Here is a 16,908-nt window from a genome sequence, read left to right as displayed (position 1 = left end):
TATGTAGTTCATAGTGTTAGATTTTAAATATATTTTTATTGATTTCAGAGAGGGAGAGACAGAAACATCAATGATGAGAGAGAACCACCGGGGACCGAGCCCACAACCTAGGCATGTGCCCTTGACTGGAATAGAACCCAGGACCCTTCAGTTCCCAGGCAGACGCTCTATCCACTGAGGCAAACCAGCTAGGGCCACAGTGCTGAGTTTTAAATGAGTGTACATCAGGAGCTTCAAAATAAGTGTGTAATAGTAGAATCCGAAGATATCCAAACTGCTCAATTTACAAAACAGGAACCCCTAACTCAGAGAGGTTAGGTAACTTGCACGGAGTTACTCAGCAAGTCTGTGATAGAACAGGAACTAGAACAGTTGCCTACATAACATTTTGCATTGTTTTGATTGCAGTTCTTCATTTCCTTTGTAGCTTTTCCTCCCCTGAACTAATTTAGGAAAAAGACAATCTAATTTGTATGGCTGCCAAATAAGAGGAGCAAACTATTTCCACTAATTGCCCTTAAATAGATTAACGTAAATCCATTCCTGGTTTCTCCTGGAGCAGTTTTAGTTCCTCTCTAATAATTAGCAAGATTGAAAAAAAATTACTGTGTCTCCTCTAGGAGTCATGGGACAGACAGGGTTCTGGGTCTCCTATAAGAACATTGGAACACAAAGGGGGTGTTTCAAGGAGCCCATTCCTTCTCCAGGCCATTTGGGCAGTGAAAAAAAAAAAAAGATTGACAAGGAAATAAAAACAACAACACAAAAAAATACATTTAAAATCTAGCAATATGAACTATATATCTTAAATAATTTTATTGGTTGATTTTAGAGAGAGAGAGGAAGGGAGAGAAACATCAATTTTTCTAGTTATATTCCAAAGTATTTGACATTTCCTTCAAGATCTTAGCAATGCCCTGTTTCTCCACCGTACAGTTCTGAGAACAGGGCAAGAGACTCTTGGTCTCTCTCCTCAGCACAGCATGAATGAAACAGAAAGCTTCCTAAACTTCGAAGAAGGCAAAAATTAAAGTTAATTTCCCCTGGTTGGTCTGGCTCAGTGAATAGAGCATCAGCCTGCAGACTCAAGGGTCCCAAGTTTGATTCCGGTCAAGGGCATGTACCTTGGTTGCGGGCACATCCCCAGTAGGGGGTGTGCAGGAGGCAGCTGATCGATGTTTCTAACTCTCTATCCCTCTCCCTTCCTCTCTGTAAGAAATCAATAAAATATTTTTAAAAAATTAAAGTTAATTTATCACATAAAAACTTAAATACATGATAATTAAATACACGTTTTGAATATTACAATGGAAAGGGCTGAAATAATGAGAGGGGTTCGGTGCCAGAGAGTGGGCCGAAGTCATTTTTGCCATAGCTACTTTTCCAAATTGTGCATTTTTCCCCTCATTATTGATATACTGAGAGGGGACTTCTGGTGTCACAGTACATTTTTGAGGTATTTGTATTTATTTGTAATGATTCTCTGAGGTGAAATCTATATGTAACTGGTTTTGCTAAAATAAAAAGATTTTAATAATTTAAAATATTCGGTGAACCCAGAATAAGGACTATGGAGTATCATACCCATGGCTCTATTTGTCACTTTCTGAGCTTCGTTTGGCTGGTCTGAACCTTAAGCCTGCTTTGGTATTTTATATAGCTGAATCATTGGAGTACTGAATCCAAGACATTTATCTACACAAAGATAGGAATTAACATTTTTACACATTTGTCATGTTTCTTCAGAAGTAATTCCAGGATATACCATTAAACACAGAGGCATATATTAAATATAGTTGTCTATTCTTTACTCTTTATAGACATGCAAATGCTTTCAAAGGATTATTCCCATTTTGGCTATGTGTAGTAACTTCACTTAGTTGAATTACATAATCCAAAACTATGTTGCTTATAGGTTACATATTGAAATCACAAAGCATTTTGTGACAGACCTAAGAAAATACAAAGTGGTACTCATAAAACCATTTATTAACATTTGTTTCTTTGTAGCTATCACCCCTCCCCACCCTACCAAACAAAAGAACTGCTTTTTGGTTAAAATGTATATGAAAGATAAATAAAATACTTGTTAATATAACATGATTTACTGAATTCTAATTCTTATTTACACTACTACTTAACTATCAAAATGTTAAAATGAATTAAAACGTTTAAATGGAATATTTTGTATGAATTTTTGAATAAACTTGGGAACAAAAAAATGTTCATGAAACGTAAATAATCACAGGGAAGATGTTTTATTTTACACTGGAAAACATTTACAAAAATTGCATTAAAGTAACCTCTTCCTGCATTGATGGCATTACTTGAGGCAAATGAGGTGAAGCTTCTGCCCATCCAGACTCTTTCGTCCTGATGGGGACCAAGACAATTTAGTTGCATTGACTTTCTATTGTAGAGCTTTGGAACCAAGGGAAGGATCCAAACATAGCTTCATTTCATCCAATGAGAAGAGCCGCTTAGTGCTAAACTATGATTCGTCCATTTCTCTTTGCTTTCATCCAATCGTTAGGCCATTTTAACAGCCAATCAGCGGCCTAGATATTCACCAATCAGAGTACAGGGCCCTAGCACGGCCTTTGTGTCGAGGGATGTCAACGCGTCGGCGAAAGCTTCGACCAATAGAAAAAGTCGTTGGTGTATGCAAATGAAGGTTCTATGACGCAGAGACGCAGCGTGAAGCGTGGGTATAAAAGCGGAAGCATCGGGGGGGTTTGGAGCAAAGCGGTTTGGTTATTCGTTGGGTTGGTCCGTGCACTTAGCTCCTGGGCTGCGGCTCTTCCTTGGGCGGCGGGAGCGGCGTCACGGACTGAGAAGCGGCCTAAGACTTCGGCGTTGAGTGAGTGTCCGTGGGTTTGCCGGTGAGTTGGGGCCGCGGCAGCCGTTGGGGCCGCGGGTCGCGGCCGTTGGGGGCCGAGTGCGGGCTGCCCGGGCGGCTGGCATCGGGCGTGGGGTTGAGAGGTTTTCCCCGGGGACTTCGTTCCGGGAATCGCGTCTCTTCCCGTCTCTGACGGTGGCTGTTCAGAGGTCTCGGCGTCGGCTTCCGGGCAGCGCGGCCTCCGCCCGCCGAGGAGGGGAAATGACTCCTCCCCGCGCTCCCCCTCCCGGGGGAGGCGGCTGCTCCTCGCGGCCTGAGTCATTAGGGGTGAGGCGGCGGCGGGGAGGCCTCGGCCACCTGCCGCCGCGAGGTGGGGTGCGAAGAGGCGGGAGGGCAGGGGCGCCGCGCAGAGCCTGTCCGTCCCCCTCGCCCCCACCCCCTGGCGAGCGGCGCGGGCGTCATGGGTGTCTTCTTTAGGTGAAAGAAAATGGCCCGAACCAAGCAGACTGCTCGCAAATCCACGGGTGGGAAAGCGCCCCGCAAACAGCTGGCCACTAAAGCTGCCAGGAAAAGCGCCCCCTCTACCGGCGGGGTGAAGAAGCCCCATCGCTACAGGTAGGCTGGGCAGAGGGAGACAATGACGCCGCGGCGCCCGGCGGTGCGGGAGGGGTGCCTGGTGGGGTGCCGGCGCTGTCAGTTCACGGGTTTGCGTCTCCATCCTCCTTGCCCAGGCCCGGGACCGTCGCGCTTCGAGAAATCCGTCGTTACCAGAAATCGACCGAGCTTCTGATCCGGAAGCTGCCTTTCCAGAGGTTGGTGAGGGAGATCGCCCAGGATTTCAAAACCGACCTGAGGTTTCAAAGTGCAGCCATCGGTGCGCTGCAGGTGAGACGCGGGCCGCGGCGGGGGCGGGGGCTCGAGGCGGTTTCCCGGTTTCCGCAGAGTCTAATCGTGCGCTCTTGTCCTCGGCAGGAGGCTAGCGAGGCGTACCTGGTGGGTTTATTTGAAGATACTAACCTGTGTGCCATCCACGCTAAGAGAGTCACCATCATGCCCAAAGACATCCAGTTGGCTCGCCGGATACGGGGAGAGAGAGCTTAAGGGAAGGCAGTTTTTACGGTGTTTTGTAGTAAATTCTGTAAAATACTTTGGTTTAATTTGTGACTTTTTTTGTAAGAAATTGTTTATAATATGTTGCATTTGTACTTAAGTCATTCCATCTTTCACTCAGGATGAATGCGAAAAGTGACTGTTCACAGACCTCAGTGATGTGAGCACTTGCTCAGGAGTGACAAGTTGCTAATATGCAGAAGGGATGGGTGATATTTCTTGCTTCTCATGATGCATGTTTCTGTATGTTAATGACTTGTTGGGTAGTTATTAAGGTACTAGAATGATAAATGTGTACAGGGTCCTTTTGCAATAAAACTGGTTATGACTTGATCCAAGTGTTTAACAATTGGGGCTGTTAAGTCTGACCATGCATCACTGTGATAGAATGTGGGCTTTTTCAAGGGTGAAGATACAAGTCTTAACCACAGTGTAATAACTTACAGTTTCCTAAAAAGAAAAAAAAAAGTAAACCTGGCAGCTATAGAATACACTATGTGCATTTATAATAGCTATTTTATATATTGTAGTGTCAACATTTTTAAATTAAATGTTTTACATTCACATGTGGGGAGTCTTGTCATTAAGGTGTGTGTAATTTAGGGTCCAGTTGGTGTTCTAACTAGACTGCACTTGTTTTCATAGTAGTAAAATGCTTTGCAAATAACACCTTGCATAAGTCCTCATTCTACCACATGTGAACTAACCCTCTAGCTGATAATGCAAACACTATCGGGGGATTTTATTTATAAGGGCTCTAGAATACAAGTTATCACACCAGCATCATCTGTTACTAATATTCTGACTAGTTATGGTTAGTGCAGCTTTTCTTTGTGTTGTGGTTGGTTTCATAACTAGGTTGAGTTCCTCTACCAAGAGGAGACAAGACCCGAGTTCTTTTCCTTGTGGAGTTTGTATTATAACCCTTAGCGTAACCTTGCTGTGGGGTGGGAGGGGCTCTTAGCTCCAGCTTGTTGCATCGCGGCCAGTTAAGATGGCGGCCAGTTAGCTTACGTCTGGTATATGGTCCTGGGGAAATCACTTTATAGAGCTGGTCTTCCAAGTGGTTTTTAAAATTTATCCTTCTATTGAAGTTTTTAGGTCAATTATGTATGTTGACTAAATTTACAAATAAAACTTGTTTATCCAACTAAGTGTCAAAAACCTAAATTGAATGTACAAAAAACATCCATTATCTAGGTTCTTTGTATCCTAAAGTTTGAGCTTAGCTTACTTGGATTTTGCTTAGACAAAGGAACCTTTTAGTTACAGAAATAACTCCAGAAACATGTGAAGACCCTCTCCTCTGCTCTAACAATGCCAGGATTGCAATATTTACAGTGTCACTGCTTCCCTCCATATTGTCAAGGAATTAAAAGCACATTCATTGCCGGTGTGAAGTAGGCCAAGGAAAGTAAATTTATTTAAAATGCTAGGGCTCAAATTTGGGACCTGTTCCATGAACCTCTGGGTGGACTGTTTATTGATCTCTATTCAAGTTATTAACAATTCCAGTAGTCCAAGACATTTTTTCCATATGAAATCTGCTTTGACATTGAAGGCCAGCAATAAAGCATAGCCTATCAATGTTGGCAAGACAGCGCAAGTGCCACCAAAGCTGTAGCAAGACATTTATGCCCTAATGGCCATTTTTAGTAAGAATTAGTTTCAAATTTAAGGGGTTTGTCGGGAGAGAGAAACTAGAATAGGCTTGGAGGTCTAGTTAATGAGCCTTACATGTTGTCAAAGGTGGAGTTCACTGTAGCAAACGGGTTTTCTAAAAGGTTTGTAACCAGCTCTGGAACAACTACCAATATAATCCCCTCACGTGCATCTGAAAGATGTCCAAGCCCCAGCCGCTGGCATGTGCTGTGCTCTGGCCCGGAGCAGTGTCCAAACAAGTAGAAACAGCTGTGGTGATCAGCTTGCGTTACCTGCCGTAACCCCATGGATGACAGTTGAACCTTCACACACACACCCCCCACCCCCGTCTGCATCGTGATTCAGGAGGCTCCTGGGTTTTATTGCGTGGCTTGGAGTCTGCTTAAACTGCCACTTGCACGCCATACTTTATTTGAGCACCTTAACCAGAAGGCAAAACTATTTTTTGGTTCTAGGAAGCTGGTCACACAGGTACCCTGGGTATAGTGATGGAACAGTCTATAAGGAGAAAAGCAAAGGTTGGAACTGATGAAGGTATCCTGTGCCCTTGATGAACAGACAAAAATAAAAGTTTTTGAAGTTGAGACTTGTTAATGGTCTTCATTTGAATGAAATCTGTTTCACAAGTTTCCTAGAAAGCCTTGCCTTCGACTGGGGGGTGAGGGGAGGGCCTTCAGTAATGAGACAGGCAGACCCCTTATCCTTAAAGGGATGTATATCACCCTTTGCTCAGGACAGTGCCCATTTATGCTTGTTGAACCTGCATATTAACTGCCTCTCTTGCTGACTGGTGTGGGTCACAGGTCCGACTCCCAGTCAGGGCACATGCCTGGGTTGCAGGTTTGATCCCCAGTAGGGGGCGTGCAGGAGGCAGCTGATTAATGATTTGCTTTCATCATTGATGTTTCTGTCTCTCCTCTGAAATAAATAAAAACATACTTTAAAATAAGTATATGGAGGCAGGCACGCACTTCAAACCCAGCTTATTTCCTGAGATCTGTCCTTATACAAAAGATTCACTGTGTCCCCATTATACATCAAAGGGAGGAACACCCAGGAGAGGCCAACAAGGACCAGCTCATGCCCCATGGCCAGGCCCCCACTCCTTGCTTTGCCCCCAGCCAGGGACCTCTGCTGCCTGACCAGTGTCAGTGAGGAGACCACTCAGTTGAGGCAAGCTGAGGAATGACAGGCTGGGGCAGGTGGCCTTTGCTGAGGGCTGTGTGAGGGACTGCACATGTCCCCATGGAGGTGGTGCCTGGGCTCCACCAACCCCTCCTCCTCTTCCCACGCCCTCTGTTGGACATACAGGGCCCCAGGACTTTCCCATAAGCTCCTCACCTCCCAGCACTGAGCCAAGACTTAGCAGAGGGGACAGGATGGGGTTGGGTCCAAGGCCCAGGTATCACAAGCCTGTAGTCCTACTGCAGCTCACTGGCCTCTCCCTTCCCACACCCTGCCTTTGGGCAGACTCAGTCCTGCCCACCCTGGAGGCCTGCAGCCCCCTGCCAGCTGCAGTGCCCAGTGTGAGCTGCAGGAAGAGATGGCCGGGGCCCTGAGCTGTTAGCTGCATCTTTTGAGTCCGGATTTGCTCTGTGGCCTTTGCCTAGAGGGCAGGAACTTCAGGGACATGGGGCAGCAAATAAAGACATGGCTGCAGCTGAGCCCTCACAGGGGCGCCTGAGGTCAGGGGAGGGTGAGAAGCTCGGTGCTCCGAAGGCAAGGTCTCAATCTTGCCTGCCTGTCCCTGGCGTCGGGCCTGACACCTGGCAGAGGCTCCAGACGTGCTTGCTGACCAACCCGAATGGTCCTGGCAGCCCCACAGCCCAGCTGGCTGGATCTGCTCCTGGCACACGTGGCAAAGAACTGGGCCAGTTCCCAAGCGCCTTTGGTCACTGGCCTGGCTTTCCGATTGGGACCCTTCCATGTAGGAAGTGGGGCTCCAGGGGTCTGGGAGAGCAGCTGTGCCTCCTCCCCTCACCAAGAGGCTGAGCTGTAGGTACTCACGGGCACAGGGTGGTAGCTGAGAATGGGCTCAGGGGCAGACAGGCCCAGGTTCAAGGCCCAGCTGTCCCACTGGGATGCGTTCCTTCACACATCTGTGCTGCTTTTCCTCATCTTTAAAATAGGAATAAAAACTACCTACCCAATAGGCTTGTAAGGATTTAAAGAAATAATCTGTGCAAATTCTGGTGATTTTTAAAATATTTGACAACAGAAGTCAAGGGCACTGACCAATCAGTCCCCAACCAGCACTGCCCTGCAGGCTGTGTACCAGCCCTGATACCAGGGCTGCCACAAGGTCCAGATGCGTATTATCCAGACCTCAGGAGCTGTTATCATTAATATTACAGAAAGGCTGAGCGGGCCAACTCATTAGATAGGTTAATGCTGTGGAACAATTACAAATAGAACCTCCCAGAAAGGGTGAGAGGGTGGGCCATCTTCCGAGGGCGAACACTTTCAGAGACCTTGTGGGTAGATATTTGCCTGTGAGATGTTGCCTCAAGTCCCATCAGTGAACCAGGCTGTGATTGCAATGGAGAAGCCAGAGCTGCATGGCGCGTGCAGACCATCACATAAAAAAGAACGAGCGAGTCCAGCAGGGAGGGCCCAAGGGCTAAGAACTGGCACAGAGACCTGGCCAGTGTGGCTCAGTTGGTTGGGCATCATCCTGTGCACCAGAAGGCTGGGGCTCCATTCCCAGTAGGGGGTGTGCTGGAGGCAGCTGATCTTTCCTCCGTGCCGGCCTTGGTCTCAGGGGCCAGGCTGTGTCTGCCTCCCGGCCAGAGCATGAGCGCCCGGGGCTTTTACCTGTCTGGCCAGTTGCATGCAGGAGAGTCCACTAATGTCTGTTGCATGATTTGCTCTCAAATCAATGTTTCTCTCTCTCTCCCTCTCCCTTCTCCTCTCTCTAAAAATCAATAAAAACCTTTTTTGGGGAAAAAAAAGAAAGAATTGGGTGCAGACACAGACACAGACTCCGGGAGAGAAGAGACGCCGCTGAAGCACCTGTCCTCCATGGTGGGCAGGTCTCGCCATGGCCTAGGCAAAGGTGCCTTTGTGATTCTAGGCCTGCCAAGGGTTCCAGGGCACAACTGGCAGGGGTGGCATTCCCACCCCTGGAATGTATGGCCCTGTGGTGGATATTACTGGGGCTTCTATCTGGATGCCTCAGTCCTGTGTGACAGCTGGCTCTGGCTTGCGGATGCAAGGGAGAAGACAGGCTGTGGGGTGCAGTGTTCCCATTAAAGTTCCACCCCCTCCCAATCTTGTAACATCAGGCCAGGAAATGGAAGGGAGGGTCAAAGGTTAAGGCAGACTTCTCTTTTTAAAAAAAAATATATTTTATTGATTTTTTTACAGAGAGGAAGGGAGAGGGATAGAGAGTTAGAAACATCGATGATCAGCTGCCTCCTGCACACCTCCCACTGGGGATGTGCCTGCAACCAAGGTACATGCCCTTGACTGGAATTGAACCTGGGACCTTTCAGTCCACAGGCCAACGCTTTATCCACTAAGCCAAACCAGTTAGGGCAAGGCAGACTTCTCAACAAATTTCATGAAACATGCTAGATGGGATTAAAAAACTGAGTAGCAGCCTAGCTGGTTTGGCTCAGTGGATAAGAGCGTCGGCCTGCGGACTGAAGGGTCCCAGGTTCGATTCCGGCCAAGGGCACAGGCCCAGGTTGCAGGCTCGATCCCCAGTAGGGGGCATGTAGGACGCAGCTGATTGATGATTCTCTCTCATCATTGATGTTTCTCTCTCTCTCCCTTTCCCTTCCTCTCTGAAATCAATAAAGAAATATATTTTTTAAAAAAACAAACTGAGTAGCTCAGCGGTTGAGCATCGACCTGTGAACCAGGAGGTCAGGGTTTGATACCCAGTCAGGGCACATGCCTGAGTTGGGGGCTTGATCCCCAGTAGGGGGCGTGCAGGAGGCAGCCAATTAATGATTCTCACTCATCGTTGATGATTCTATCTCTCCTCCCTTCCTCTCTGAAATCAATAAAAACATATTTTAAAACAACAACAACTGAGTAGAGCCAGATCTTTGAGCATTAGCTCCCTTGTCTCTGGGTGTGGGCCGATCCTGGGGAAAAAACACACACACAAACAAACCTTAAAAAACAAACAACAAAAGCCCAAACCAAAAATGAGTGTGAACACAAATAAAATCAATGCTTCAGAGTCCATCTTGAGCAGATGGAAGCGTTACCCTCTTAGGTCCTATCCAGGTGCTCCAAGAACAACTACAACAATAAAAGGATGAGGATGAGGCACGTGGACGTGTTCTCTTTTCTTGTTGTTCATCCTCACCCGAGGATGTTTTTTCCACTGATTTTTAGAGAGTGGAAGGGACGGGGAGAGACAGAGAGAAACACTGCTATGAGAGACACATCAATTGGTTGCCTCCTGCACCTGCCCCAGCCCTTCAGTCCACTTAGCAAAACCGGGGAGGGCACATGGGTGTGTTTCCCATCAAAATGAAACGATGGAAATAAAAAACAAGTGTTCGGGCTTCGGAGCGGTCAGGATTCCTCCTCCCTCTCCTTTCTCAGAAAGCTCTTTCCTCCTCTATTCCCAGTAGGGGGTGTGCTGGAGGCAGCTGATCTTTCCTCCGTGCCAGCCTTGGTCTCAGGGGCCAGGCTGTGTCTGCCTCCCGGCCAGAGCGTGAGCGCCCGGGGCTTTTACCTGTCTGGCCAGTTGCACGCAGGAGAGTCCACTAATGTCTGTTGCATTCATGGGTGACATAATAATAGCGAACACTTCCTCTGTGTTTACTAAGTGCTAGTGCTGGGCCGGGCACTCAATCAAGATGATCTCATTAGTTCCTTTTATAACAATCTGTTACGGAGGCCTCTCTAGCCTCCTTTTACAGAGGAGAGACCGAGGCTCAGAGAAGCCCAGGCACCTGCCCGAGATCACACAGTGGCAAGGGAAGAGATCTGGGCTCAGGACGGTTGGACGTCAAGGCTGAGACGGGTAAAGGATTCCTGGAGAAGGGGGGTGTTGCTTCGCACAGCTGCCCCAGCAGAGCGGCGCCTCCTTGGGGAGGACATGGCTTGTGGGTTGAAATTCATTTCAACTTGCCCCAAGACCTGCTACACACACCATACAGTTCACCCGTTTAAAGTGTACAAACCCTTGCCCTGGCTGGTTTGGCTCAGTGGAGAGCGCACACAGGCCTGCGGACTGAAGGGTCCCAGGTTTGATTCTGGTCAAGGGCACAGGCCCAGGTTGCCGGCTCGATCCTCAGTAGGGGGTGTGCAGGAGGCAGCTGATCCATGATTCTCTCTAATCATTGATGTTTCTATCTCCCCCTTCCTCTCTGAAAGCAATAAAAATATGTTTTTTTAAAAAGTGTACAATTGCGTGGTTTTAGTATATTTACAGATACCTACAACCAGTCAATCTTAGGGCATTTGGCTCAAGGAGAACTCAGTACCCCTCGCTATCACCCTCTCACCCCGCCACCCCCCCATGTCCCTGCGCCCTCAGCAACCCCTGCTGGGGCCAGCAGCCCAACCTACCTTAGCAGCGGTGGTCGGTCCTTCCAGGAGGGTGGGGCCCACTGCTGTCCGTGGCGGTCCCCCCCCCCCCCCCCCCCCCCCCGCCTCAGCCCTGCACAGCTGGGAGCTGTGCCTGCGTGTCCACCCGGGAAAGGAGCCTGTGGACAGCCACTCCCTGGTCACCACCAAGCTCGGCTTTCTCGCTATTTACACGGAGGGCCAGGCCACGCGCTTGGAGACCCGTGACCAGGGGCTGGTGACCTCGCACAGCTGCAGGACCTTAGGACCTAGTCTAGGAGGTCCCTTTGGGACCCCAGGTCGGCCGGGTCGCAGCGGGGTCGCTCTGGCTGCGGGTGAGGGTGTGGGCACAGGGCCAGGGGAGGGCGGCTCAGACCTCCCAGTCGGGCCAGTCCCACTCGAGTGGGCGCCCCGCGCTCCTTCCCGAAGTCCGCGCCCCGCCCCCCGCGGGAGGAACGGGCCGGCGCAACGGGCGGGCGCAGCGGGCGGGGCGGGGCGGGGCGGGGGCGCGGGCGGGCGGCCGGGCGGGGGCGCGGGCGGGCGGGGCGGGGCGGGGGCGCGGGCGGGCGGCCGGGCGGGGGCGCGGGCGGGCGGGGCGGGGCGGGGGCGCGGGCGGGCGGCCGGGCGGGCGGGGGCGGGCGCAGCGGGCGGGGCGGGGCGGGGGCGGGGGCGGGCGGGGCGGGGCGGGGGCGCGGGCGGGCGGCCAGGGCGGCGGGCGCAGGAATGCACGCCCCCCGCCGCGGCCCCGCCCCAGCATCCCGCTCCGATCCCGCTGCACCGCGGAGCCGGAGGGCGAGCGCCATGGCTGCGTCGAGCCCACCCCAGGTCGCCGAGCTGCTGGCCCAGGCCCGGGCGGCCTTCCGGGCGGAGTTCGGGGCCGAGCCCGAGCTGGCGGTGTCGGCGCCGGGCCGCGTCAACCTCATCGGGGAGCACACGGACTACAACCAGGGCCTGGTGCTGCCCATGGTGAGGGCTGCGAGGGGACCCGAGCCTCTCCTGGGGGCCCGGCCGCCCCGTGGGGAAGGCGGGCCGGAGGGGCGCGGGGAGGCGCCTGGTCCCCGCGTAAACTGTGGGTCGGGCCGCGCCGAACTTCAACTCCAGCGAGTTTGGGGGCCGAGCACGTGGGAGGGACCCTGGGACGGGATGTTTCTCACGTAGGAAGGGAGGAAGGGCGATCCGAGAGGAAGTAGCTGGGAGAGGGTGTGCCGAGCCTCTTCGCTCCAGCTCGCCCTCTGTGGACCTTTCCAGCAACCTGGGGGCCACCTCAAAATGTGGGGCCCCCCGTGTGTTGCACGTGGAAGGAGGTGCTTCAGACTCTGGCTTCCATGAGGCCCTGCAGACCCTGCGGGAGTAGCCCGAAGCCTCCAGCCTGGTCCCCTTACAGAGCGGGGACAGGCCCAGAGAGGGCTAGCGGTCTGCTCAAGGTCACACAGCCGGTGCTTGCTGGGGCTTCCAGGGGACCCAGGAGGCCTCCCGGCTCTCAGCCAGGGGTTCTTTGCACCCCACCCCGCAGCTTGGCAAGTGAGTGGGTACAGCACACCTGAGGTTACCCCCAAATGGGAAGTCGTCGGATGGAGCTCCTGATTCTGTTTTCCTTTTGAGCTTGCGGCTCCCCTGTGCCCACAGCTGGGCGCCCACGTGGAGGGCAGAGTCCAGGTGTGCTCTGTGCGCTGGTCCCGCCCCTGCAAATCCAGGGGGCAGGGCCTAAGCCCCCAAGGCCAGCTCAGCGCTCAGGCTCTTCCGTGAGACACTGCCATTCCTTTCCTGTTGAGCCTGGAGGTCGTGCTTCTGTCTCTCCCAGGACCCACATTCCTCGGGACTTTCGTATGAGAGGGGCCTCATTCCTCCATCCCTCAGTCCCTCCCTCAGCTGGCGGGAGCTTTGCATACCCTTTGTGTCTCCTGCCAGGCGCTGGAGCTGGTGACTGTGATGGTGGGCAGCCGCCGGGCAGACGGCCTCGTCTCCCTCCTCACCACCTCTGAGGGCGCTGACGAGCCCAGGCGGCTGCAGTTTCCCTTGCCCACAGCCCAGCGGTCCCTGGAGCCTGGGACCCCGAGATGGGCCAACTATGTCAAGGGAGTGATTCAGCACTACCCAGGTACGGGGTCCGGGCCTGGGTCAAGTTCAGCAGCCAAGAGCACCCCCTCTGTCATAAAACCCATTAGCGCACCTAGTCCACTGTGGGGTAGGCTTGCAGGATAGAGCATCCCATTGTACAGATGAAGAAACTGACACCCTGAGAGGGTCCAGACCTTGCCCTGGGTTGCCCATTACCTGATTGGAGGAGTCAGGAGTCAAACCCTAACCTGTGGCTTCTGGAGCCCTAGACCAGGAGGACTGGGAAGACTGTGTCCCAGGAACCTCAGGGTGGAAGGATGGAGGGCCGTGGGCCCCTTGGCCCAGCAGGTGGGTGGCTTGGACAATTGAGACCCATTCCTGGAAGCAGAGATACAGTACGTGCCTCCCTGTGCCCATCCTCCCAGACGGCGCAACTGACCCTCCCCCATTATTTCCCCCGCAGCCGCCCCCCTCCCTGGCTTCAGCGCGGTGGTGGTCAGCTCAGTGCCTCTGGGGGGTGGGCTGTCCAGCTCGGCCGCCCTGGAAGTGGCCACGTACACCTTCCTGCAGCAGCTCTGCCCAGGTACCTCCCAGAACCCAGCTCCCACCCAGCCTGCCCTCCCCGAGCTCTCCTGTGGTCGGCTTCCTCTGTGGCTCTCAGAGGGGGCGGGAACCCACCTGCCCCTCGTGCCCCCTCTCGGGCCCCAGCCTCCCCATCTCACCCTGCGCCACAGACTCGGGGACAATAGCTGCCCGGGCCCAGGTGTGCCAGCGGGCCGAACACAGCTTCGCAGGGGTGCCCTGCGGCATTATGGACCAACTCATCGCTCTGCTGGCGCAGAGGGACCACGCGCTGCTCATTGACTGCAGGTCAGGGGCTCCCCTTGCACCCCCCCACTTCTGGGCAGAGCACGTCCACTGCGGGACCTGGCGGGCAGACACTTGGCCTTGTCACCTCCCCACTCCACCTGCCTCCCAGGTCCCTGGAGACACGCCTGGTGCCACTGTCAGACCCCAGGCTGGCTGTGCTCATCACCAACTCGAACGTCCGCCACTCCCTGGGCTCCAGCGAGTACCCGCTGCGGCGCCGCCAGTGTGAGGAAGTGGCCCGGGCGCTGGGCAAGGAGAGCCTCCGGGAGGTGCAGCTGGAGGAGCTGGAGGGTGAGAGCTGGCCGGGAGCGGTCTGTCCTGGAGACAGCGGGGCCCCGGCCGGGGCTGCTGGGGCCTCATCCCCAGGACCCCGGCCGTGCCTGCCCACTCCCTGAACACTATTAACTTTGGGCCCCGACCCCAGCGGGGCTGCTTGCTATCTTAGTACCGTTGTTCCTAATGGGAGACCTGTGGACAAGTACAAAGAGTAAGCACTAAGGCCACTACTGGGAGATAGTATATTTCCTTATCTTTTGAAAAATGTTTTCAAAGTTGAATATTGTCACCCTCTCCCTTTATTTATTTATTTTTATTTATTTATTTATTTTTTAGAGAGAGGAAGGGAGAGTAGAGGAATAGAGAGTTAGAAACATCGATGAGAGAGAGACATCGATTCAGCTGCTTCCTGCACACCCCCTACTGGGGATGTGCCCGCAACCAAGGTACATGCCCTTGGCCGGAATCGAACCTGGGACCCTTCAGTCCGCAGGCCGACGCTCCATCCACTGAGCCAAACCGGCCAGGGCCCTCTCCCTTTAAAAAAACTGTAACATTATTGTATGCCTTGAAAGGCCCATCAACATGGCTTTTATAAGCTATATAATATTCCGGCATCCAGGTACATGGTAATTTACTTAATCACTTTCCTTTTTAATTTTTTAAAAAATATATTTTTATTGATTTCAGAGAGGAAGGGAGAGGGAGAGATGGAAACATCAACAATGAGCCCGGCCAGTGTGGCTCAGTGGTTGAGCGACGAACTATGAACCAGGAGGTCACGGTTCGATTCCTGGTCAGGGCACAGGCCCAGGTTGCAGGCTCAATCCCCAGTAGAGGTGTGCAGGAGGCAGCTGATTAATGGTTCTCTCTCATCATTGATGTTTCTATCTCTCTTTCCCTCTCCCTTTCTCTCTGAAATCAATACAAATATATTTTTAAAAAACAAAACAAAAAACATCAACAATGAGAGAGAATCATTGATTGGTGCCTCCTGCACGCCCCTTCCTGGGGATGTGCCTGCAACCCGGCATGTGCCCTTGACCGGAAGCGAATCTGGGGACCCTTCAGTCCTCAGGCCGAAGCTCTATCCACTGAGCCAAACCAGCCAGGGCTTTAACCACTGTTTGATAATTACACCTGTGATGGTCAACACTGATGAACGTTTTAGCCATGTCTTCTTCTGCATTCTCCTATTCTTAGGATTAGATTCCTAGGAGTAGGCTCACCGAGTGAGAAGTTTTCAGGTTCTGATACACATGGCCAGGAAGGTAGTCGATTTAAGTAGCAAGGTGCCCTGGTGCTCGGGGCTGCGGCTTGCCCTCTCCCCTCAGTGTGTGTGTGTGTGTGTGTGTGTGTGTGTGTGTGTAAGCCTGCTGGTTCCTGGTGTGCCCTGTGCCCTTGCCTGTGCCCCTCCTGTCCCAGCCCTCGGAGGCTCCGTGTGGTGCCCTCCTGCTCTCCCTCCCACGGCCTCCAGGAGGCAGCATTGCGTCCCACGCACCTTGGAAGCCCTGGGTCTGGGACTTTAACTGCTGGATAAGAGCACCCACTGTGTGCCGCCCGCCCTGCCGGGAGCTCTGCAGGTGTCAGCCCACCTGGTCCTGGGCGCCCCGAATCGGGTGGGTGCCCCACTACACAGCTGAGGGGAGGCGCTGGGAGCTTAGTGACCAGCCCAAGGTTCTACCACGGCCTGGCCAGAGCCAGGCCTCCCACCGGAGGCTCCCCCACCCCCTGGAGCCACGGTGCCATCCCCCACGTCCGCAGGGGCCCTCGCCAGTGGGTGGCGGTCTGCTGACCCCTTTCCTCTCCAGCGGGCAGAGATCTGGTGAGCAAGGAGGGCTTCCGGCGGGCGCGGCACGTCGTGGGGGAGATCAGGCGCACGGCCCAGGCAGCCGATGCCCTCAGCCGGGGCGACTACAGAGCCTTCGGCCGCCTCATGGTGGAGAGTCACCACTCCCTCAGGTGAGGCCCCGGGCACCGGGCACCGGGCACAGGCTGTCCCCCGGGCCGGTGGGGCTGGTCCCAGGCCCGCCTGCATCTCCTCTGCAGGGATGACTACGAGGTGAGCTGCCCGGAGCTGGACCAGCTGGTGCAGGCCGCGCTGTCTGCGCCCGGGGTTTATGGCAGCCGCATGACGGGCGGCGGCTTTGGCGGCTGCACGGTGACTTTGCTCGAGGCTTCCGCGGCTCCCCAGGCCATGCAGCACATCCAGGTGGGTGGACGCTGGGGCCGGGGCGAGGCGGGAAGCAGGTTCCCAGGGCCCCGCCGAGCTCAGGCCTCTGCCTCTCCCACAGGCGCAGTATAGTGGTACCGCCACCTTCTACCTCTCCCAGGCCGCCGACGGTGCCCAGGTGCTGCCCTTGTGAGCTCCCCTGGGGTGGCCCACGCGGGCAGGGGCCTGCCGGGCAGCCAAGCAGGAAGCTCCGTGCCGCTGGCGCCTGCCCTCCGCACCTGGGCGCTCAATAAACTTGTGCCTCAGACCACAGGACCTCTAGGGGTGGTGTGTGCTTGGCCAGCAGAGAAGGGGGTGTCGGACCTGCTCCCCGGCTCTGGGCAGGCCC

At 53.5% G+C, this 16,908-nt stretch overlaps 2 protein-coding genes across 3 annotated transcripts; both read left to right on the top strand.

Annotated features, from left to right (window-relative positions):
* The first annotated feature begins 2,728 nt into the window (after positions 1–2,728).
* H3-3B (H3.3 histone B) lies at positions 2,729–6,195 on the top strand. Of its 2 annotated transcripts, none has more exons than XM_070395579.1 (4): positions 2,729–2,860; positions 3,317–3,454; positions 3,571–3,724; positions 3,812–6,195. In XM_070395579.1, the coding sequence occupies exons 2-4, from the start codon at positions 3,327–3,329 to the stop codon at positions 3,938–3,940; spliced, it is 411 nt and encodes a 136-aa protein (XP_070251680.1). In that variant the 5' UTR covers positions 2,729–2,860; positions 3,317–3,326; the 3' UTR covers positions 3,941–6,195. The 2 variants fall into 2 exon arrangements, with proteins under 2 accessions (XP_070251680.1, XP_070251679.1); XM_070395578.1 differs by having other exon boundaries at positions 2,729–2,882.
* Positions 6,196–11,860: 5,665 nt separating this feature from the next.
* GALK1 (galactokinase 1) lies at positions 11,861–16,828 on the top strand. Its single transcript, XM_070394755.1, has 8 exons — positions 11,861–12,109; positions 13,052–13,241; positions 13,665–13,784; positions 13,936–14,071; positions 14,181–14,362; positions 16,159–16,309; positions 16,397–16,559; positions 16,642–16,828. The coding sequence occupies exons 1-8, from the start codon at positions 11,867–11,869 to the stop codon at positions 16,711–16,713; spliced, it is 1,257 nt and encodes a 418-aa protein (XP_070250856.1). The 5' UTR covers positions 11,861–11,866; the 3' UTR covers positions 16,714–16,828.
* Positions 16,829–16,908: the final 80 nt, after the last annotated feature.

This window comes from Myotis yumanensis, unplaced genomic scaffold, assembly GCF_028538775.1.
Source record: "Myotis yumanensis isolate MYYU_CA2020_CCGP unplaced genomic scaffold, mMyoYum1.0.hap1 SCAF_16, whole genome shotgun sequence".
In the NCBI taxonomy this organism is placed as follows: Eukaryota; Metazoa; Chordata; class Mammalia; order Chiroptera; family Vespertilionidae; genus Myotis; species Myotis yumanensis.
This window is presented reverse-complemented; position numbering and strand designations above follow the sequence as displayed.

Excerpts from the sequence above, each read along its gene's own strand:
- GALK1 (XM_070394755.1), top strand. The coding sequence starts at position 11,867 with ATGCACGCCCCCCGCCGCGGCCCCGCCCCAGCATCCCGCTCCGATCCC. Across the intron at positions 14,363-16,158 it reads GCAGCTGGAGGAGCTGGAGG|CGGGCAGAGATCTGGTGAGC; the intron begins GTGAGAGCTGGC and ends TTTCCTCTCCAG. Across the intron at positions 16,310-16,396 it reads GAGAGTCACCACTCCCTCAG|GGATGACTACGAGGTGAGCT; the intron begins GTGAGGCCCCGG and ends TCTCCTCTGCAG.
- H3-3B (XM_070395579.1), top strand. The coding sequence starts at position 3,327 with ATGGCCCGAACCAAGCAGACTGCTCGCAAATCCACGGGTGGGAAAGCG. Across the intron at positions 3,455-3,570 it reads AAGAAGCCCCATCGCTACAG|GCCCGGGACCGTCGCGCTTC; the intron begins GTAGGCTGGGCA and ends CTCCTTGCCCAG. Across the intron at positions 3,725-3,811 it reads CAGCCATCGGTGCGCTGCAG|GAGGCTAGCGAGGCGTACCT; the intron begins GTGAGACGCGGG and ends TGTCCTCGGCAG.